Genomic DNA, 24,124 nt, shown 5'->3' with positions numbered 1-24,124 from the left:
GCCATCTGTATTTACTCTACTGTATAATCTGCCTGCAGCTAAACTGACTGGCCCTCTGTTCCTGGGGCCTCATTTACCAAACATGCAAAAACTCTCACAAAATTCTGCCGTATGTAGAGATTCTAGGATTTGCATGCAACATATACGCATGTTTCCATTGATAAATCAGACGTATTATATTTATGCGCTTGTGATGGAGCGTTACAACCCTGCCTAGAAATCGTCCTCCATTCACCTTTCATAGTAACAAAAACGCCCTAATTTGCTGTATGGTTTAGAGATCCTGTGTGGCTCAGTTGGTAGAGCATGGTGCTTGCAATGCCAGGGTTGTGGGTTTGACTCCCACGAGGGACCAGTATGAAAGTTAAAGTTTTCACTACTGGATAAGAGTGTCTGCTAAATGACTGAAATGTAATGCAACCAACTTTTTAGGGCACTTAAGAGCATTGGGCCAGTAACTGTAAGGTCGAATCCCTGAGCCGACTAGGTGAAAAAAATCTGTTCGTGCCCTTGAGCAAAGCACTTGACTAGGTGAAAAATCTGTCGATGTGCCCTTGAGAAAGGTGCTTAACCTTAATTGCACCTATAAGTCGCTCTGGATAAGAGTGTATGCTAAATTACTTAAATGTACAAATTTGATGTAACTGGGCCATGACTGTTTCTAAAAGAAATGGCAAATTTGCTCACATTTGTATTTACAGTAGGTGTGGGCAGAATGTTTCAATCTCACTAACCAGGATTCCATCCAACGTTTTAATGTGAGATTAAAACATGTCATGACAGGCCTGAGGAAACAGCAAATTTGTCGGTAAACTTTCCAAATGTAGACAAAACAAAATACGCTAGACAAGCTGGGATCTGTTTGTGTCTGTAAAATGTATTTTGTGAGAAATGGCGATGGAAATGCTTGATGCGCAAATATTGATTTAATAACTATCATATCGGAGTAAACTAGGAGTCACGCGATGACAAGTCTGTGTTGTCCTCCCCCTATGACTCGGGAAAGCATGCAGTTTGTTAGTCTACAGATTAAATCAATTATGATGAACTTCACAGGGTGGTGAAAGTGAAAGCTGATTAACTTGATGCTCCTTTCCAATAAATATCTATGGTCTTAATCTGGTGACATGATAATCGATGTTTGGTTGTCATTTGACAAATAAAAATAGTATTTTGTCCATAATAATCTAGTCATGTAGGCTATTCCAGCACTGTATACGCGAGCTGTTGGCTAAGGCGCATTATCCAATACCAGTGTGGACACATTTGATATATAACGTACATTTTTTGTGACAAACCCATCAGTAGAGTTGAAACCCATTTAACTTGTATTTTTTTATCCGGTTCATGGAAATTTAACTGCAAAAGGTTTTTTTATATGCACTAGCTCATCACGCACAGACTTTTATCCGCAACAAGTACATTTAAAGGAAATACATCTCTGGTGGGACAATGTTTTTATGAGGATTTTATTTATTTATTTATTTTAGAATATAAACCTAGCTATTAAAAAGAAAATGCATGCTGCCTATAGCGAGTGCCAAACATTGGTCATACATTCTACAAGATGTCACGACTTCCGCCGATGTCGGCTCCTCTCCTTGTTCGGGCAGCGATCGACGTCACCGGCTTTCTAGCCATCGCCGCTCCCATTTTTCATATTTCATATTTCCATTTGTTTTGTCTTGTTCCTTACACACCTGGTGGGTATTGTTACGCACCAAACGTTTGTTTATGGTCAATGTTTTGGGAACGTTTTATGTCTTATGTGCTTTCATTTGGACCGGAATAAAAAGTGCGCCTGTTAACTACACTCTGCTCTCCTGCACCTGACTTCGCCTCCAGTACACACCCTTAACATTGTCTATTCGAACAATTTAAAGTAAATGCTGCAGCCCAAATATTTTATCTCCTGCCCTGGGATAGGCTCTGAGATTAGGTTATGATGTTCAGCTCCTATCGCACAGCAATACTGTACCTAACCATACTGTAAAATAATTTAAATAGGCTACCGGTCTATTTACTTTTGAGCATGCTTGGCTATTGAATGAGTGATGGATAAATGGTAGCCTATTTCAAGAGTTTATTTCCAAAACTCTATATATCCATTTTCAGAAATGTTGGTAAATTAGCTTATTGTTTAAAATGTATGAAAAATAATAGATGTTTTTTTCACTATCTAATCATGGCATTGGGATGTTCAATGACATATGTATTTTTTTATTTTTATGTATCACTTGATGGATTCATTTCAGAGAGACAAATAATCCATTTTTTTTGCTAAACGCTATGTATTTACCTCACTCTCAGATAAATAAGTAGTACTACTAAGTTCCTGTAAGGGCCATTATCACCTTTCCTATGACTTCATGTAGTGTTGAGAGACTCTTCTCCACGACATGACATATCAAAACATGAATCAGATCTTGCATGCTTACTGCATGCCTTTGAAAGGGAACGTCTATATCTTCTGCTGTAAAACGTCAAACACAAGAAAGGTAAGCCTGAATACTGCTTATTTATGACTTAGCCTAATGTTTTCATGCCTGTCTTGGTAAGCCAGGCTTATATGTATTTGATTCTAAGTGAGCTACTGTATTCGTAACTGCCATGATTTCATGTTTTTATCCCTGCCTTGGTAGGCCAGGTTTATGCTTGCTGAATCAAGTTATTTTTTTGGCAGCTGCTCTTGATGATTAGATTTTTTTTTAAATCATAATTTGATTTAAATAAACTTTGCGGTTAAGTTGATTTAAAACCAATCCCAGGCTTTGATTGCCCTGCAGTGGCTTTCCTTCTGGTAGGTACTGTATACTGTATATGTAGAAGCACTATATGTGTTTCTACATGCATTTTGTCATGTGTATGCTCATGCATCATCGTGTGTGAGTATGTTAATACATGTGTCTGACCTGCAGTCTCTTGCCACTCAGGCCGAGGGACCTGTCCACGGCTCTGCAGCTGCTCTCCAGCTGGACAGACTGTCTGTCCTGGGCCTTGAGCTCCGTGCGGGCTCTGAGTACCTGCGCCTTGGCCTCCACCTCGCTCACCCTTTGAGTCTCCTGTCTCTCCCTCTGCAGACGCTCCTCCTCCAGACCGGCCTCTACACCCTGACACACAGACAGTTTTGAGTTTTAGACCAATAGGAGTAGGAGATGGTTAGGGGAACATATGCTTCCCAGCACCCTAGCTACATCATCGGTTTTGCTAGTAGTCTGTTATATAGACCAGGGTTTCCCAAACATGGTCCTGGGGCCCCCCTTGGGTGTACATTTAGTTTTTTTGCCCTAGCACTACACAGCTGACTCAAATAACCAACTCATCATCAACATTTGATTATTTGCATCAACTGTGTAGTGCTAGGGCAAAAAACAAAACCTGGGGGGGGCCCCAGGACCGAGTAAGGGATACCCTGATTTAGATGGAAGTGCATAGAAAGGCACAGCAAGAAATTCAGAGAGAGGATATGCATTATCTGTCATTCAAATGATGCCGCAAGGTGCCTGCACACTTTTAGTGTTATGTGATTATAACTATTTATAAAACTGATTGGATGAACAGCGTTCCAAGCCGTGCTGTATTGGCTGTCACAGAGACACACCTAAGTTCCATCTGAATCACTGTGCCTCCATAAGAATATCATGTCTGAGTCATCTCTTTATTTATTCATCCCAACTTGCACATTATTTCCCCTTGCTTCCAGCCTAGCATTTAGTTTGGTACAGCGGGAGTTAATATAAGCTTCGCTGTCTGTTTGACCTCGGAAACAATGTTTCACTTTTTAATTTCCTTCTCTGTAGTATAATAAATAGAGTGAATGGTGCACAGACGAAACGAGACAACTTTTTATGAGCCAGTTGAAATCACGCATCAATAGAAAATAAGCTGAAAGTTGGCTAGCTAGCTAGCTAGCATGTGACCAGAATGTTAGCTATCGAGCAGGCATAGCAACCATTTTGTTTAGAACAGACAACCAGTTATTTTGCATAGCTAGTAACTTATTTTGGTCTGTAGCAACAAACAACCAGATAACCAGATGGTGGAAGAATAATTGACTTATCAACATAACATTTTAATGAAAATATGTAATTCCTTGTTATTTTAAATATGTCAGGCCGAAAAACAACATTTACCTGTGACTGTATTCATAATACATCACTGCCTCTTGTGCCTTATTGCTTAATTATACTATGCCGGAATTGTTAAATACTAATTTCTGATTTCCTTGAAGAGCATTCTAGAGTGTGCATTATTTCGCTATAAAACACGACAATAACCAACTGCTATCAATAGTCAAATTGAGAACATTATTGGCATTGTTGAATTCGATTTTTATAGCTAGCTAATATTTAGGAGGACTGATGGTTTGCTTAGCTAGCAAATCTGTTTGGCTATCCAGTAAACTTTCTAGCAACTTGTGGATGTTGAACAGATTTCTACAGGTAAATTAACTCAGTAATGTGTTAAATTATAGCCGTGGTGTAAGCGGGATAATCAACTTGGTGCTGTATGTGTTCTCTGGAATATAATGGCACTCTGCAAAAGGTTAGTGCCACTCCGCTATGTTTGGTGGCCACGGCCGGCCTGCTCAGTAGGCATGATTAGGTGGCGGCAAATTGACAAGGGCGGCATGTTCTGAGCAAAACTGACAAAGACGGAACTCCAACAATACATAAAACCTCACACAATTCTGCCCAAAAACAATGACAACTTCTTTCAACCAGTGGCATATGGGTTTTTTAGGTGAGCACTGATGCCGCCCTTTGATAAGCAGTGACCACCTTGTCAAAGGCAGGGGGCGAAATGATTTTACTTGTCCATTCCCAGCGCGCCTCTCCATGGTGCTGTTGGAGAGACGCCCTTGACAATAACCAACGTTCAAGTAGCAGATATAGGATATGGTAGAAAGACTATGTGGCCTTTTCTGTAGCCTACAGGCTGGAGATAAAATGGATGTAATGAGATGGCGCTCAATAAAAAAATAAAAAACGCTGTCATGTTAATTAACAAAACTATAAATCCTAAAAACAGCACAGGTCAAAGTAAAATGCATAATATCTAATGGACAATCACAACTTTAGTCCAGGAGTTCCACCACATTTTCATGATCAGTGGTTTCAAGTTTGTGTCCGTAAATTTTGATAATCTTATCATAGTGACAAAGAAAATACTGCATTTCCTGCTGTGTAAATACATTGCAAATAGGCTAGCGATAACTGGGTATCTGATATTCAGAGCTTAAATAGCCAAATTGATTAGTCACAGGAATCAGGACTAATAAAGCCAATGCCTGTTTTACAAACGGTGGGCCTACCACATTGATGGACATTCATAACATTCTATTGCGGTCCGACATATTAGGCTACACCCCAGTAATCACGAACCGACGTCTTTTGGACGTCTTGTTATGGTCCTGTCTGAACGTTTTGTGTTTTACATCCGGTAGGCTTCCCACATAGATAGATGGGCATACCTAAAATTTAATTTCAGGCAACACTGTAGGCTACACCTCAGTAAGCACGGACTGATGCCTTTTGGACATCTTTTTTTTGGTGCAGTTCCAGACCGGCACGGACTTTGGTTTTTAGTCCGGTCCAGACCAATCATAGACGTCTACGTTTGGTTTAGATTTTGCCTGGTCTGGACCAGCTTTGATTTGGCCCAAACAAGTCTAGAAATGACTTATTTTCAACTTTCATTCAGAACAGAAAATGAACCTGATATCCATGTCCAGAAAATACATATGTTTTTTTACAGTCCGGAAAAGATGCCTTTTCAACATCCTGGAAAATATGTATTTTAAACATACGGAAAATACCTTTCCACCATTCATTCAGAAATTAAATCGAACAATTTCAACGTCTGGAAAATACGTCTTTTAAACGTCATTTTGCTCACTGGGACTATTCTAGTTTTGCGGAGCGGGATTTTTTGGTCTCCAAGGACTGGCCCTGGTCGTGGCACACACCTTTCACATCATGCATTATTTTCCTTGAGAGCACATAGTCCCTTACACAATATACAACAGAAATCGTGACATTTAGGGGCCCTATAATAGTGTCCATGCCATTTGATCATACCGTATCTAATTAATGCCCATGGGTCATAAATCCGAAGTGTGTCCCACCCACCTGTACCAGAGCCATCCTGTCCCCCAGCTCGACCTGAGCACACTGAAGACGCCCTCTCAGCTCCTCAAGCCTGTCCTCCAGCTGCCTCTCACTCTCCAGCTCAATCTGCAGCTCGCTGGCCCAGAACTCCTCTTCCTCCATCTCCACTTCGTTCTTCCTCAGTCGTCTCTCCAGCCTCACTATCTCCTCCATCAGCCCCCCTGCTCCTCTAGCCTCCTCTCCCCTTCGTCCCCCCCAGGTCTGCAGTTCAGCCTCGTAGGCCTCCAGCCTCTTCTCCAGCACGGCCAGAGTCTCTCTCTGGAGCCCCACCAGTCTGACCAGGTCCTCCATGCGGCAGGCCCACATGCCGGGGGACACTGCTCCTCCTGGGGCTACCGCTGTGGCTGCCGCTGCTGCATGGTGGTGGTGGTTCTGGTTACCACCATTCCCCTGGAATAGGAGACGTCGTTTGGCCTCAAACTCCCTCCCCTCCCCCACCCGGCCTCCACTCAGGATGTCCCGGAGGCCCCGGGGCCCGCCGGTGAAGGTGAGGGACTTGCGGCGCGGCTCGCGGCGATGGAGGGCGTGCTCACTGGGATGGCGGAGCTTGGCGAGCGGGGGGAGGCTCTGCCGGTGTGGGCCGCGTTCCGGACCCCGGAGCAAGGGACCCTCGGAGGGGGGCCGTTCGGTCAGGGAGGGGCCCGTGCGATGCAGGATCAGCTGGACGTCACCGGCATACTGGCCCCAGGTGTTGAGGGATGCCACTGGGCTCTCGTGGGGGGCCAGGTGGCGCTCTGTGTCCCGCCATTTCTCCACCAGTGTATAGCGCCCAGTTCGGCCTGGGAAAAACAGATAGGACAAGTTCAGTTATATCAGCTTTTGTGTATGTTTTAGTGTATGCTTTGTGCATAGTTTTCTGTATGTGTATGTCTTCTCAGCTTATATACTTTGACAAACTAACTAACAAATCAGTTGATATGAATAATAGCTCTCTTTGTAATCATATTTTACGAGAATCAATAGGATAAGTATCAGTGCATCGTCAGCTATTAAAAAGCGAAAAGCGAATGTATAAGAGCCTTGAATAATTTAACATCTATCTATTAACAGATATTAATAACCCTGTTAGTTTTTTTAGGTAATATGATATTTGCTTTAGTGGAAATTTTATTTTAGTGGGACATTTTATTTTTCAATTTCCAATTTTCACACAAGAAACAAGGTCAAAGAGACTGAGGCAAACCCCTTGATGTACACAGTCTCTTTCCAGTGCTGGTCCCAACTAGAGATAAACCCTAAAAACCTTACATTAATCTTGTCATTAAACATTTGTACTGTGTATAGGAATTTCTATATGGAAAGTAGCAGGAGGGAGGAGAGGGGGCTTCGTCAGTGCTTTTGCTTCCCCCTGCCTGCGAGAGATGGAGAGATGACTCAGACTTTCCCTCCTCTCGCCTGCCCCACGCTTAATGGGAAGTGATGTCAATACAGTCTGCTCCATTCCTCTCCTCTCACTGAGAGAGAGGGGGATGGAGGGATGGATGGAGGGGGTTTCTGACTAAGACCCTCTCTATCTCTCACTACAGCACCAGATTGAGGTGTAGGCTGGAGGAGAGGAACAAATATTAGTTTTCAGCAGTAAGCCGAATTGTAAGACAGCTCCTGATTCAAATTGGAGTTTAATTAACCACCATTTCTTATACAAGTGGCGCAATACATTACAACAGAGAATCAGTATATCCTCTTCACTGTCACTATACTTGAGTACTACTATGTAACACTGGGCCATATTGGTACGCTGTCAATCAACTATGGCTTGGTGACAGACAGTAGCCAACAACGTATAGGCCTACATTCATAAATGTAATATTTGAAATATTAGTAGCCAACACACATAAAACAAACATCCTAAAGCCTTTGTTAAAGGGATTTTCCAGAAGTTTTGAATAATTTCAGCCAGTAGTTTTGAAATTAGAGCTCACAAACCAAAGCAGGTCTCTGAAAATTGTGCACAATTGTGTACAATGTCACGTAACTTTTCTCGAGCCTCTGTAGCATGTGCCCGAAGACAGTAAAAAAAAAACTCTGTGGTGTACATCCCACAACCTCATTGGATTATACTGGACCGACCTGATCCCGCCTTCCACTTTAACCATGCAACCTCATTGGACATCATTCCACCTGCCAATCAACCTTGTCCATCACGTTTGGTTGTTGCAGGCCAGTTCCCAAATTCCAGTAGTTGCGTGGATTGTCTCATCAGACTAGTATGGAAAATGAGCAAGCAAATGTGAAAACGTAATTTCATACAATGGAAAAGTTGCATCAAATGTCCTACTCCTTGAAAGTCGTGAATGGATTATATTATATTTGCATACGTAATGAATGATGATCGCTGGCAGTTCAACTGCAGTGTTGTATTATTACCTCATATCATGGAACACCTATGTAAATGTTTATAAGGACAAAAGGTGGAATTATTTCATTTGGATGGATGGTTGGTTGGCGCAACATAAAGTTAGGGCAAATATTTAATTGTCTAAAAAGTGGGTGAAAGTTTGCTTCAGTATGTATTTCTTGAGTGCATCAATATGTGTGTTCTGCTGTGATTGGCGAACGGGACAAATGAATGGACGGACGCCTGGTAAAAACCTTATAGCCTATTGTGCACTATATTCCAAAATTCACCAGTGACACAATTTAGAAGCTAAAGGTTGTCAGCACAGTGTTTCTGATCGGCAGGGCCGTGCACAGACCTAAAAAAGGGCACCTGCTCCTGCTCCCAAAAAACACACGCAAAAAAATATCTGTTGACTTCATAGCTAATTATCTAATGCGCCTGTAGCCAAATTTCAACATATATTTTTTAGCATTCATTTTCTGTCAAATCACACTCATCCCTGCAAGTTTACAGCCTACAGCTCAAAGAGAAGGCAAAGAGGGGCGGGCTATCAGCTGATCATAGCGGATGTAGATTATGTAAATCAGCTAGTTAGTTTGCTAGATAGTTAGCTATGTTGAAACAATCTAACTAGTCTTTACCTGTGATTGGAGTTTCTTCTGCTGCTTACAACTGCCTCATAGGCCTACTAACAAACCAACAAACAGTCAAATTGAAGCATTCCCCATGAGATGACACATGCAATTTAAAAGGTTTACCTTTTGGCACCGGTAGAAGGACCTGAGACTAACTTTTTTCATCACCGTCCCAGAATCGTCCCAAAGTGCAATTTCAAACATACCAAATTGAAGATGAACCGTCCCAACTAAATAAATCTATTTTGTACATAAATGTAAATAAATATATTTCAACCGAGGTGATATGCGTAATGGCTATCGCAAGAAAATATCATAAAAAATGTCTATATTTAATCTCTGTCACATGTGTTCCCGCTAATTACATTTTGGAATGTTCGCGCTTACAGACTGACTACACCGCTCGCATCGCATGTTGCAAAAATACATTTAGAAATCTATATTATTCAATAATTGCACCCACACTGTGTCTGCGTTTTAGCGTCTGCCTTGCCAAGGGCTAAAATAGAAGTCAGTTCTATTTCTGACGCAGATCGCGCTGCAAGTCCTGCCTCTTCCATCTCCTCATTGGTTTATAGAAGCAGGTATCCAGGTGCCATTTCCTCATTGGTTATACCCATGTGGGTGACTGAAAGATGAACGAGGTCGGTGGCAGTAATGCACCTAATTTCTGAAAGTTTCCAATCGCAATATAGAGTCCAGAGAAGAAAAAGCCTGGAAGGATGAGAGATGACTAGAAATGATTCGGTTCACCGTTTTATGTGCGGATTAATTGTCTGAGTAGAGGACCTTGTGCATTTCAGGTAAAATAACAACTCAATGTTTATATCCCAGGACAATCTAAAAAGGACAAATTAGCTAGCAAGTGAAAACTAGCTAGCTAAATTACCATAAATGTTTAATGCTTTTCGACCTGTCCCCAAATTAATGTAATTGGTTCAGAGTTTGTTTTGATATTTTAACCTGCGTGTTGTGATCGCGTTTGATGTGGGGGGACAAAATACATTTATGCACGATGGCCCACGCGCGCAGCCGGTTTGGGTTCCATGTTAGCCTACTGCCGTGTGCACATTGCTGCTCTTATAATGTGAAGAAATAATAGTTTATCAACATTTTAAGGTAAGCCTTCTGATCTGGTGCATCAGCCTCATTGCTTTAAAAAAAATGAAATGATGTACAGTGATTTAGGATCTATCATCCCAGAACTGCTCCAGAGTCTGTTTTAAACCATCCCAGACATATGCTTTATCGTCCCGGGACGCCCTTAATTTATTGCCCTGGCCGGTAGCCACTGCCTGCAGGACAAGTGCAGTCAGTGTGCCCTCAAGTGGGGGAAGAGGAGTGGGATTCAAAACTAGTTTGATGAGGTTTTAATTTAATCAAGAGAACATAGTGACTGGAACGAATTGCAAAAATCGCTGAAGTTGGAGACTTTTATCTCCCTCACCAACTTCAAACATCAGCTATCTGAGCAGCTAACCGATCGCTGCAGCTGTACATAGTCTATTGGTAAATAGCCCACCCTTTTTCACCTACCTCATCCCCATACTGTTTTTATTTATTTACTTTTCTGCTCTTTTGCACACCAATATCTCTACCTGTACATAACCATCTGATCATTCATCACTCCAGTGTTAATCTGCAAAATTGTAAATTGTAATTATTTGCCTACCTCCTCATGCCTTTTGCACACATTGTATATAGACTCCCCCTTTGTTTTCTACTGTGTTATTGACTTGTTAATTGTTTACTCCATGTGTAACTCTTTGTTGTCTGCTCACACTGCTATGCTTTATCTTGGCCAGGTCGCAGTTGCAAATGAGAACTTGTTCTCAACTAGCCTACCTGGTTAAATAAAGGTGAAATAAAAATAAAAATAAAATAAAAATAGATTAAAAGTGAAATAAAAATGCCATAATAAAAAAACACCACCAATCTGAAAGGGCACTCATTCTCTCTATCTGTGCACGTACCTGCTGATCAGGTTGACAATTATCTTCAGAGCTCGTGCTGCTAGGTGACCTAAACTGGAACATGCTTAACACCCCAGCCATCCTACAATCTAAGCTTGATGCCCTCAATCTCACACAAATTATCAATGAACCTACCAGGTACCACCCCAAAGACGTAACACGGGCACCCTCATAGATATCATACTAACCAACTTGCCCTCTAAATTAGAGGTTGACCGATTAATCGGAATGGCCGATTTCAAGTTTTCATAACAATCACGATGTATTTTTGGGCGCCGATTTGCCGTTTTTTAAATTTTTTATATATATATTTTTTTATACCTTTATTTAACTAGGCAAGTCAGTTAAGAACACATTCTTATTTTCAATGACGGCCTAGGAACATTGGCTTAACTGCCTCGTTCAGGGGCAGAAAGACAGATTTTCACCTTGTCAGCTCGGGGGATCCAATCTTGCAACCTTACAGTTAACTTGTCCAACGCAATAACGACCTGCCTGTCTCTCGTTGCACTCCACAAGGAGACTGCCTGTTACGCGAATGCAGTAAGCCAAGGTAAGTTGCTAGCTAGCATTAAACGTATCTTATAAAAAACAATCAATCATAATCACTAGTTAACTACACATGGTTGATGATATTACTAGATATTATCTAGCGTGTCCTGCGTTGCATATAATCTGACTGAGCATACAAGTATCTAAGTATCTGACTGAGCGGTGGTAGGCAGACGCAGGCTCGTAAACATTCATTCAAACAGCACTTTCATGCGTTTTGCCAGCAGCTCTTTGTTGTGCGTCAAGCATTGCGCTGTTTATGACTTCAAGCCTATCAACTCCCGAGATTAGGCTGGTGTAACCGAAGTGAAATGGCTAGCTAGATAGCGCTAGCTAGTTAATAACGTTTCAAATGTCACTCGCTCTGAGCCTTCTAGTAGTTGTTCCCCTTGCTCTGCATGGGTAACGCTGCTTCGATGGTGGCTGTTGTTGTTGTGTTGCTGGTTCGAGCCCAGGGAGGAGCGAGGAGAGGTACGGAAACTATACTGTTACACTGGTAATACTAAAGTGCCTATAAGAACATCCAATAGTCAAAGGTTAATGAAATACAAATGGTATAGAGGGAAATAGTCCTATAATTCCTATAATAACTACAACCTAAAACTTCTTACCTGGGAATATTGAAGACTCATGTTAAAAGGAACCACTAGCTTTCATATGTTCTCATGTTCTGAGCAAGGAACTGAAACGTTAGCTTTCTTACATAGCACATATTGCACTTTTACTTTCTTCTCCAACACTTTATTTTTGCATTATTTAAACCAAACTAAACATGTTTCATTATTTACTAGAGGCTAAATTGATTTTATTGATGTATTATATTAAGTTAAAATAAGTGTTCATTCAGTATTGTTGTAATTCAGTATTGTTGTAATTGTTGTAATAAAAAAATATGCAAAAAAAATGTGTCCGATTAATCGGTATCGGCTTTTTTGGGGTCCTCCAATAATCGGTATCGGTATTGAAAAATCATAATCGGTCGACATCTACTCTAAATACACCTCTGCTGTTTTCAACCATGATCTCAGCGATCACTGCCTCATTGCCTGCATCCGTAATGGGTCAGCAGTCAAACGACCTCCACTCATCACTGTCAAATGCTCCCTGAAACATTTCAGCGAGCAGGCCTTTCTATTCGACCTGGAAGGATATTGACCTCAACCCGTAAGTAGAGGATGCCTGGTTATTTTTTTTAAATGCCTTCCTCACCATCTTAAATAAGCATGCCCCATTCAAGACATTTAGAACCAGGAACAGATATAGCCCTTGGTTCTCTCCAGACCTGACTGCCCTTAACCAACACAAAAACATCCTATGGCATTCTGCATTAGCATCGAACAGCCCCTGTAATATGCAACTTTTCAGGGAAGCTAGAAACCAATATACACAGACAGTTAGAAAAGCCAAGGCTAGCTTTTTCAGGCAGAAATTTGCTTCCTGCAACACAAACTCAATAAGATTCTGGGACACTATAAAGTCCATGGAGAATAAGAACACCTCCTCCCAGCTGCCCACTGCACTGAGGATAGGAAACTCTGTCACCACCGATACATCCACTATAATTGAGAATTTCAATAAGCATTTTTCTACGGCTGGCCATGCTTTCCACCTGGCTACCCCTACCCCGGTCAACAGCACTGCACCCTCCACAGCAACTCGCGCAAGCCTTCCCCATTTTTACTTCTCCCAAATCCAGTCAGCTGATGTTCTGAAATAGCTGCAAAATCTGGACCCCTACAAATCAGCCGGGCTAGACAATCTGGACCCTTTCCTCCTAAAATTATCTGCCGAAATTGTTGCAACCCCTATTACTAGCCTGTTCAACCTCTCTTTCGTGTCGTCTGAGATTCCCAAAGATTGGAAAGCAGCTGCGGTCATCCCCCTCTTCAAAGGGGGGGGACACTCTTGACCCAAACTGCTACAAACCTATATCTATCCTACCCTGTCTTTCTAAGGTCTTCGAAAGCCAAGTCAACAAACAGATTACCGACCATTTCGAATCCCATCGTACCTTCTCCGTTATGCAATCTGGTTTCAGAGCTGGTCATGGGTGCACCTCAGCCACACTCAAGGTCCTAAACAATATCTTAACCGCCATCGATAAGAAACAATACTGTGCAGCTGTATTCATTGACCTGGCCAAGGCTTTCGACTCTGTCAATCACCACATCCTCATCGGAAGACTCGATAGCCTTGGTTTCTCAAACGATTGCCTCGCCTGGTTCACCAACTACTTCTCTGATAGAGTTCAGTGTGTCAAATCGGAGGGCCTGTTGTCCTGGCCTCTGGCAGTCTCTATGGGGGTGCCACAGGGTTCAATTCTTGGGCCGACTCTCTTCTCTGTATACATCAATGAGTTCGCTCTTGCTGCTGGTGAGTCTTTGATCCACCTCTACGCAGACGACACCATTCTGTATACTTCTGGCCCTTCTTTGGACACTGTGTTAACAACCCTCCAGACGAGCTTCAATGCCATACAACTCTCCTTCTGTGGCCTCCAACTGCTCTTAAATACAAGTAAAACTAAATGCATGCTCTTCAACCGATCGCTGCCTGCACCTACCCGCCCATCCGAAATCACTACTCTGGACGGTTCTGACTTAGAATATGTGGACAACTACAAATACCTAGGTGTCTGGTTAGACTGTAAACTCTCCTTCCAGACTCACCTCAAACATCTCCAATCCAAAGTTAAATCTAGAATTGGCTTCCTATTTCGCTACAAAGCATCCTTCACTCATGCTGCCAAAATTAACCTTGTAAAACTGACCATCCTACCGATCCTCGACTTTGGCGATGTTATTTACAAAATAGCCTCCAATACCCTACTCAATAAATTGGATTCAGTCTATCACAGAGCCATCCGTTTTGTCAGCAAAGCCCCATATTCTCACGGCTTTCTTCTGTTGAAGGAGAGGCGGACCAATACGCAGCGTGGTTATTTTGATACATCTTTAATAAAGATAACAATAGAACAATATACAAAAACAAGAACCGTGAAAAACCGAAAACAGTAACAAACACAAAGACAGGAACAGTCACCCACAAAACCCAACACCAAACAGGCTACCTAAATATGGTTCCCAATCAGAGACAATGACTAACACCTGCCTCTGATTGAGAACCATATCAGGCCAAACATAGAAATAGACAAACTAGACATGTAACATAGAATGCCCACTCAGATCACACCCTGACCAAACAAAACATAGAAACATACAAAGCAAACTATGGTTAGGGTGTGACACATATACTACCCACCACTGCCTGTATGCTCTCGTTGGCTGGCCCTCGCTTCATACTCGTCGCCAAACCCACTGGCTCCAGGTCATCTACAAGACCCTGCTAGGTAAAGTCCCCCCTTATCTCAGCTCGCTGGTGACCATAGCAGAACCCACCTGTAGCACGCGCTCCAGCAGGTATATCTCTCTGGTCACCCCCAAACATGCCTACTTGGTTAAATAAAGGTGAAATAAAAAAAATAAAAACATTTGTGTGGCTAAAATGTAATTTTTAGCTCACAACTTTTTCTGGTTTGCAGAAATGTATTGAAAGAGAGAAATGCAACTACTACCGAGGTCGAAAAGATCTAACTTCTACTTTTGGATGCTTTCTAACTTCTGATGCATGAATTTGATCGATTTATTCAGTGTATTGTCACTGTTATCATAATAACTAATAGTAAGTGCAAGCAGCCACTAATCCCACTTGCTTCAGAGCACGCATTCCCTACATGACAGGAACGAGCACGTAGATCTGATGCACTAAATGGTGGCAGGTTAGAATGTAAGGATTCTGTGCCCCTTTCCACTGGCAGAGGATTGTAGATAATTTATTATGCATGCATGAGCCGTACAATGACACGTCAAGTCCAAAATGGGAGGTTTAAAAAAATAACGAGGTCGTTTTCAATCCTCTGGAATATGTCTTTAAGAGGCATAGTTCAGAGGTCACTCACCTATGGCTTGAGCAAGAGCGATGACCACTTCCTGGCAGGTGGTTGCCTCTGTGACCCCACAAACAACCCTCTGGACCCCATCGACCCAGACCTTGAGCTCCATGATGGGTCAGGTGAGTCAGGTCAGGTGCTGCGAGGGGGCCGGCTGCGATGGGTTGGCCCCGTCATTCCTGGAAGCTCCAGCAGTGCAGGGTGGCTCCAGCTGCAGCACCTCTGGCCACAAACTCCCTGAGGAGGAAGAGCACAGAGCAAACCAGGAAGGACCTGGTCAGGAAGCAGCACATTTAAGAGGACAACGTAGTTTAACTCTTTTCCCAGAACTGCACAAAACTGGTCAAAACTGGACCAAATAATGCAATTTCAACCAGTTTTCACCCCACTGGGATGGATCTTTTAAATTGTGTAAACCTATTTCTTCGCTAGAGGTAGAAGTTGTTGTCGTCAGTGTAGTCTGTGACGAGACAGGTAGTAGCAATGGGAGATTCATCATGGCCTTAAAACAATATCAGCCTGAAAATATGTACCACTATTTTTAGTGGCTGTTGTGGAAAAGGAGGACGGCTCAAATGGTTGGGGAATGGTAGAACCGTCCAGCCAGGCATAGTAGGACCAGCTGGACATGAAATTGTTGTTTTCATCCGAGCTCTGTGAATAGATGCATGTCTTTAGGGGGGTTGGACAGAAAGAGCCTGCCAGTACTGATGGTCTGAGCCAAGTTCCTGCTATTGTACAGAGATGAAGGAGGAAACAACGGTGAGGAGAAAGCCGGAAGATGGCGTCAGTGAAAAGGAGAGAGGGAGAGCAGGAAAAGTGAGTGAAATATGAAATGGAGAGGGGAGGGCAGGATGAGAGACTGCAACAGAGGTGGGAGAGAGAGAGGGAGAAGGAGGGGAACAAGGACTTTCTTTTGATGTCTCGGCGTCGAAGGTCTCGTATTTTGCTGCAGATGTGGCAACTTTGTATGTTTGTCTGGCTTGATATGAGGAGGAACATTTGATGAGAAACTATTTTTTATTTTCTGTATAATGCTCTGTATGATGTTTACTATATGAGTTTCAAAATACAGGTAACCGCCAAAATAAAGGAAACAAACAAAGTCATCTTAATAGGGTGTTGGGCCACCACAAGCTTATTGAACAGCTTTAATGCGCCTTGGCACAGATTCTAGAAGTGTCCGGAACTCTATTGGAGGGATGCAACACCATTCTTCCACAATAAATTCTATCATTTGGTGTTTTGTTAAGGCTGGTGGAAAACGCTGTCTCGGGTGCCGCTCCAGAATCTCTCATAAGTTGAGATCTGGTGACTGAGACACAAACACACACACACACACACACACACTTTAAACCACCTATGCTCCTTTAAGACCTCTGTTTCAAAGTCACAGATCTCTTCTTCTAGCCATGGTAGGCAAAATATTGGGCAACTGGCCATGTTTATACATGACCCAAAGCATGATGGGATGTTAATTGCTTAATTAACTCTGGAACCACACCTGTGTGGAAGCACCTGATTTCAATATACATTGTATTCCTTAATTTACTCAAATGTGTTTACTTTATTTTGCCAATTACCTGTAGCTTCACGGTAGTAATCCTATGAAGTATGTGGTAAAGACATTCATTTTGAACCGCATTCATCTCCCAGTCAAGTTCATTCCAGACAAAATTAACAAGACTGCTTTTGTGACTGTAGTAGACACTCAGCCTGGTGTCAAATGATAAGCGAGTGGGAAAAAGCATGACCAGTGGCCTTAGTCCATGCAATCTGGCACATTCTATATTCCATCCTGTCTCCACAACGGACCAAGGATAAAAAGTAAATATGGAATTGCGAAATCAGATCAAATTAGGAACATTTCAAAGGAAAAACTATCTGCATTGCAGTCCTCTTCAAGGAGAGTCTATGGAGAGTGGATGTATGGCTACTGTCCAGAGCTGTGATGCCCCCTAGAGGGCTGACCTTCACACTGCACTGCACTGCTCTATCCTCCTGCTGGTCACTTAACCCCCCTTCACACCTCCCCCACCCCAGTGGATTCTCTTCGTGTAATGTAATTTAGACCAGCCTCGGCATGCTGCTGTGCTTTATACACACACACACACATACATGCACACACACACTCTACCTCTCACATGGTGCTTTGCTAAAAACAGTGGGTTGAGAACACTAAATATCACTGCAAGATAAAACCAGTTCAGCTTAATAGAACTAGGTAGGGGCTTTGAGAGAACAATCTCTCTTTTTAGGGCCAGGCAAAGGGGATGTCAAACAAACACTCTGTGTATGTGTGTGTGTCTCTGTGTGTGTGTCACCTTTGTCTCTTGCCTGGCTGATGATCTCTCTATTCCTGGCATATTTACAGCTGGCTAGGAAGTGCTTTTGTCCTTCATCCAGATTGCCCTTAAATGGCAGCAGAGTGCAGATATAGGCATGCAGGGAAATGGGCTGCGAGTCACACACAAAGAGGACTCTGGGAGATTTTTCTGTACTGACACATAACTCTGTCACTATTTTGTTGAACTTTTTTTCCCCCAGGGGAGAGTGAAAAGTGAATTGACATTGGAATACAGAACATACATGGCCAGGGCTCTAAATGAAAAAATGTCATTGGTAACACTTGTGCTGCTAACTTAGACCAGTTAAGAGTACCACTTAAAATTCAGGAGCACAATAAAAATAGATTTTAAATTGATTATGATATAGCCTAGGATCTTAATTTGACCAGTTTGCTACAGCAAGACACTAATCCTGCAGCAACAGGAAATGTGAATTATTTTGTGGATTATAATAATTTACATTTTTGTGGGGATTGATACATCATGTTAGGGCAAATCAGGTCTGAAATGTGAAAGTGCAAATTACATTTTTATTTAGCATTTTTCAAACTCAAATACACTACAGGTTTGAGGAATATTCAAAGCAATAAAAGAGTGATCAAATTAAGATTCTACATCTGTACATTGGGCCTATATGAATCTTACTTACTTTTGAAGCACATCTCCTGAAGAAGATATCTATTTTCTATGGTTCGTGTTGGTTGGCAAGACAACAAATGCAAAAACCAGATAGCAGTTAGGACAGGGTAGGAACCACAGTGTTGTTCAGTGTTTACCAGGGGAACCTAATCACATTTGAATAAATGTTGCATTTAGACAAAGATTTTATAATATTCTATCTAATTCAGAACACACAGTTGCACAAACAACATGGTGATCTATACCACCACCGGTAGCAACCTGTATTAGAGCTATAGTTTGTTTTGCCCTAGCTAGAGCATTTAGCTAAATGGCATTTAGCTAGCCAGCTAGCTAGTTAACCATTAGCATTATCGATTATCATTATTTTAGGCATATGCCAGCTTCCTTAGACTAACTCATGTTTTTCAGAGAGCAAGATACTTAAATGAATAGTATAATAGAGAAAACATGTGGATTCATATTTAGATGCAACGTGGAAAGCAGCTTCATTCTTGTTTTGGAAGAATATGCTGAGTGAATTAATTCTTCTTCTTCTTCTCTGGTACCATGGAGTTCACACATTTTGTTTGTGCATGTCATCACCTACTGTGCGGTAGTGTGTGTTCAATCATGTTACATTTTGTGATACAAAATAAAAAAGAAACAGGGAAAAGGAAAAAAATTGCAACACCAACTAATCCTACACCTACAGTATATACCACTATTTAATAAAAAATATATAATCACCACCCCATTCCACTACTTTGACCCTAACTGATCCTACATCAGGCCAACGGCCTGGGACGACGGGACTCTCCTTCAACACACCTTGTAACTCTTCTGCAGTAAATCCTCGTACACCCAAGTACTTCTCTGCAGCTGCTACCATAACATCTATTTTCTGTGATTTACGTTCCATTTCTGTGGTACAGTTGATAACCATGGCAATGAATGCTAGAAGGCCAACCTTACTGAAGCACAGGTTCGTGTCACTCTGTATTGGCTTAGGCCTACTACTCACCTTAGACCCATCATCCTCTACTCTCTTCACTGCCTCAGCATACGACACCGTCTGTCCTACTCTGACCTGGGCAGCCTCATCCTGTCTCTCTCGAACTGGACAGTTCTGATCGCCAACTACATGGGCACACCCACAATTGACACACAGTTTTTTCCACTGATACTACACATTCCTTTGTCCTATGCCCTCCTGTACACTTCTCACATCTCGGAATCGTTGTCCTAAACACTGCTGCAACATGAACATAAGCTTGGCATCTGAAACACCTTAATGGGTTCGGTACAGATGCTCTCACTGGATAACTGACATATCCCAATCACTCCTTTCAAAGGCGCTCTACTCTGGAGAGCAAAGCAACTCACAGGTTTTGTCCCTAGTCATGTGATGCGAAGCGCCTGCTCCCCCTTGAATGGAATAAATCCATAAAATCCACTTCGAGCTACCTTCAAAAACGTAATAGTATCCAACTTATTTTCTACCCAGCCTAAGACTACATATGGATCAGACAAAAGTCCAAAAATGTCATTCCTACCGGGCCCAAATTATCCTTGCATGACCATCGGGCGAGGTTTGGACTCTGAGATCTTCACAACACCAGCCACCATAGGTAATTCATCCTCACACTCGTCAGGTAACATTTTTGACCATCATAGGCAGCAGAATATTGTTTGTACTTGGCGCGCGTCTTACCCAACACATACATTTCCACTACACTTGGCTCTTCTCCTTCTTCCTTACTGTCCATAACCACATCTATCCGATCACCGCGCTCTTGTCGCGCCTTCATCTGCTGTATTGCTTGCAGAGCATGCACTGATAACGTTTCTCCAAAACCCAACTTCTATTACTTAGCCCAATTTAGAAGTCTGGCTATCTCTGGCCTCTCCATGCTTACCCAGCCGCATGAATTGACAGTATGTTGAGAGAATAAACAGCGTGAAGGAACTGTGTGCTGATGATGTACAGTTCACAAATGATTCATTATTTTGAATGACTATTTTTACCGACTCGAGAGTCATGATTCGTTTTTCTGAGTGACTAATTGATTTTATTTGTTCATTTGACGAGTTGGCTACAATGAGTCCTACAGCAGGATTAATACACGCTCCTCTGGATTAACGGCTCCAAAGACGTGCTCCAACCACCGTCTGTCATATGCGCGCAGGAAAATAGAGAAGAAAAAGACATGTTAAGAACTGATAACTGATCACATGGTGCAAGAAGGAACACAATTAATTGATTATTGAATGTCATGATGGACACTGCTCTGTAGAACCAAAAACAAACTCAAACTTGAGAACGAATTGTGTGTGTGTGTGTGTGTGTGTGTGTGTGTGTGTGTGTGTGCATGCGTGCGTGCGTGTGTGTGTGTTATATAACTAACCTTTCACCTCTCCAGAATTTCAGGCTATAATATATAAAGCTGGTTGACAGTTTTGTTCCAACCCCCCCCCCCCCCAGGAAACCAGCCAGTGGTTATGTCTACACAGTGAGGGGACTAATGCGTCTTAATACCATGTTGTAACACACATTGGCGTGTACTACTATATGACATAAGGCCGCAAAACTGGTGATCCATATAAGATTATCCATATAAGCTTAGCATATAGTAATCATATAACACAACAGAGAAAATACAACAGCAAATCCAGTACAGTACTGTATAACTGACAATGATACAGGATAATATAGTGGTTGGTGCCAAGCCAGCATAGTGGCACAGGGCACAGCTCTATCTCAAGATCTGCCCCTTTGCCCTGCAGAGACGACCATGGCCTGATCTGTAGAGCTGCTCACAACCCTGAGCCAAGGAGCATTCCGTGAGAGCATGGCTTACAGTACATTCCAACAGATTCCATTTTAGATCGAAGAATAGCTAAAGAGATGCTTTACTGCTGTAACGTAAAAACAAAACAGACCAAAAGGCAGATGACCCAAGTAAGGCTGTTGCGGTGACCATATTACCGCCACACCGGCGGTCACGAGTCATGAAGGGCGTCAAATTCCACAGGACCGTTTAGTCACGGTAATTAGGCTTCTCCAAGCTCTGATGCTGCTGATGGTCATTAGTAGCCTACCAAACTTGCTAACTTCCTGGTACTCAGCACTCTATTGTCCCTCTTATTACTCTGACATCAATGCAAATGTAATCGAAAATCTAATCAAACACTTTATGAGATCCTATGAGCTCATGTTGCGCAACATTTCTATAGGCTATGCAATTGCGCAAGAAAACAGGGTGACGGCCTCTATTAAAAAGAGGAGGTGCCATTCAGCTTTCTATAGGCTAGGCCTACTATATTTCTCATCTTTCTTAATATTAAGCACATTGCTTATCTTTACAACAGGCGTATAGCCTACCTGGCTGGCATGGAAATTAACCACAGGAAAAGCGTCCTCCAATTGCTATTTAAGTGCATAGAGGACATGTATTTTTATCCCACCTGTTTCGTGACAGGTGCATGATAATGGTCAATTCTAAATCAAAACCAATTTGACACATATTATTTAGTATATGTAAAGACAAGATTAAATGAAGAATAGTCTGATGGGTGACAATATTAGCCTATCACTTGTGAATGATATATTATGACTTGTGAATGATGCCCAACATACGGAAAGAAACAATGCCTTTTTTTGTGTGACTTTTTAAAATCATAGTTGCACACCTCATATAGCCTAGCCCATAGGCCTATATGTTTCGATAAGGTTTGTATCACAACTAAAGTGGCCAAATAACTTCTTAAAATTAAGCACATTAATCCGCTTTACAGGGTGTGTAGAGCCTAACTGGCATATATAAGCAGCTCATGAGTTTCAAGTTTGGGAAAGATAATCTTCACCATAAAAATGCACCTTTATAATAAAAGCATTACATGCATAATTGCATTTGTGGCAACTTTTGATAATGGTGTTTTCCCACTAATGGAACATCCGTGCTTATTGCCTATGGCAATGTGCGCATTGCTGTGTTTATAATGTGAAGAAATAGTCTAATAGTTCATCAACATTTAAAGCTAAACGTTGCGTCAGCAACATTGCGTAAAAAGGTTTTTGGGATGCTAGTGGTTGTATTAATTTGGGATCTATTGCATCCCACAACTGTACCAGACTATGTTTGGAATATTTATTTCTCACACAGAATATAATAGGTCAACTTTTGCACTATGGGGATAGTAGATTGACATAGGCTAGTGCTTTTTCTGTTTGTTAGGCCTACTCATCTTGTTGGCTGATGAAAAGTAAATGTGGACAGTTCTTCCAATATCTTCAATTATGCACCTCGGAATGGGATAAGGACGAGCGCAGTTGCGTCCCCGATGTGTCTGTCTTCACTTGTAGCCTGTGAGAAAGACCCGATCACGTGATGGAGAACCATGTGAGTGAGATGTCCTATAGAGTGCGCAGCACTCAGGGAGAAGGGCACAATGCAGCACTATGGAAGAAGGGCACAGGCCCAAAAGGCATGGATTTTTTTAGGGTGCATTATGGCCACACAAAGGGGAGGCCCCTGTGAAATTCGAGGCATTATCAAGTGCTTGTCAAATTGTGAATGAGAGACTGATGAAGTGTGTACAGCCTGCACAAAAAAATAAAACAGAGCTCATGCCTTTCAAGCAACTTTTTTCAAATCATCATTAGTCGCATCATGCAGCCTTACAATGTATTAACAATCAAAACATATTGCCCAACGTTTGTAGAACAACTAAAGTTACATTAATAACTCTAAATTAAGCATGTAGGAGTACATTTTTCTTTGTTAACCGCTTAACACAAAAAAGCTGCATGTGTGCACTTCATACTATAAAATAATATAAAATAATGCCACAGAATTCTAAGCAAATCTTGTCTGCTAAATTAACTAGTGTAGCCCACAGCCATTTGGCATAGCCAGATTGTCACGTGTGCTCCCTCTCTGTCCTCTAGGTCACCAGGCTGCTTGTTATGTTTCATGTCTGTGTGCTGTTAGTGTTTCTAGTTTTGTATTATGTTCCATTTATTTTATTAAAACACTCACTCCCTGAACTTGCTTCCTGAACCTCAGCGCATATTGTTACAGAATGACGCCTCACCTAAGGGAAGCATCAGGGAGTGTTTTTTTCCCGGTGGGAATGACGTCGGGTCCGGGAGCCGCTACAGGCTCTCGTGCCTCAGCCGGATCGCCAGGCACCCCAGCCGAAGACAGGTTCCGCGCATCAGCAGGGGTGACCAGTCCGCTCCTGATCCCTGGGATCGTCCCTTTGGTTGGCATCTTGCGGCTGGAGCCCGAATGCGCTGGAGAGTGGGTACCGTCACGTTTGCTCTCTCCGGCACTCTAGGTCGCCACTCACCCGCATCTCAGCTGGACTGACAGGTTTCACGCGCCTCAGCAGAAGTGACCGGTCTGCTCCTGATCCCCGGGATCGGCATTTTTGTCGGCGTCCTGCGGCTGGAGCCGCCTGTCGGGGAGGGGGTACTGTCACGTGTGCTCCCTCTCCGGGCTCTAGATCACCAGGCTGATTGTTATGGCTCAC

General features: G+C 42.3%; 1 protein-coding gene across 3 annotated transcripts in view; it reads right to left on the bottom strand.

The window, feature by feature from the left end:
• The window catches only part of LOC109889514 (ras association domain-containing protein 8), a 40,067-nt gene that overhangs the window by 11,027 nt on the left and 4,916 nt on the right, over positions 1–24,124 (bottom strand). Inside the window, exons 2-4 of one of the 3 annotated variants that reach the window (XM_020480984.2) lie at positions 15,630–15,893; positions 6,132–6,949; positions 2,913–3,110 (exon numbers count right to left, since the gene is read on the bottom strand). In XM_020480984.2, coding sequence (XP_020336573.1) covers positions 2,913–3,110; positions 6,132–6,949; positions 15,630–15,732 — 1,119 coding nt within the window. In that variant the 5' untranslated portion in view covers positions 15,733–15,893. The remainder of the gene's footprint in view (positions 1–2,912; positions 3,111–6,131; positions 6,950–15,629; positions 15,894–24,124) is intronic. The other 2 variants (XM_020480983.2, XM_031822934.1) reach the window with 2 other exon arrangements.

This window comes from Oncorhynchus kisutch, linkage group LG4, assembly GCF_002021735.2.
Source record: "Oncorhynchus kisutch isolate 150728-3 linkage group LG4, Okis_V2, whole genome shotgun sequence".
In the NCBI taxonomy this organism is placed as follows: domain Eukaryota; kingdom Metazoa; phylum Chordata; class Actinopteri; order Salmoniformes; family Salmonidae; genus Oncorhynchus; species Oncorhynchus kisutch.
The sequence above is the reverse complement of the archived record's forward strand: the minus strand, read 5'-3'. Positions and strand labels throughout refer to the sequence as shown.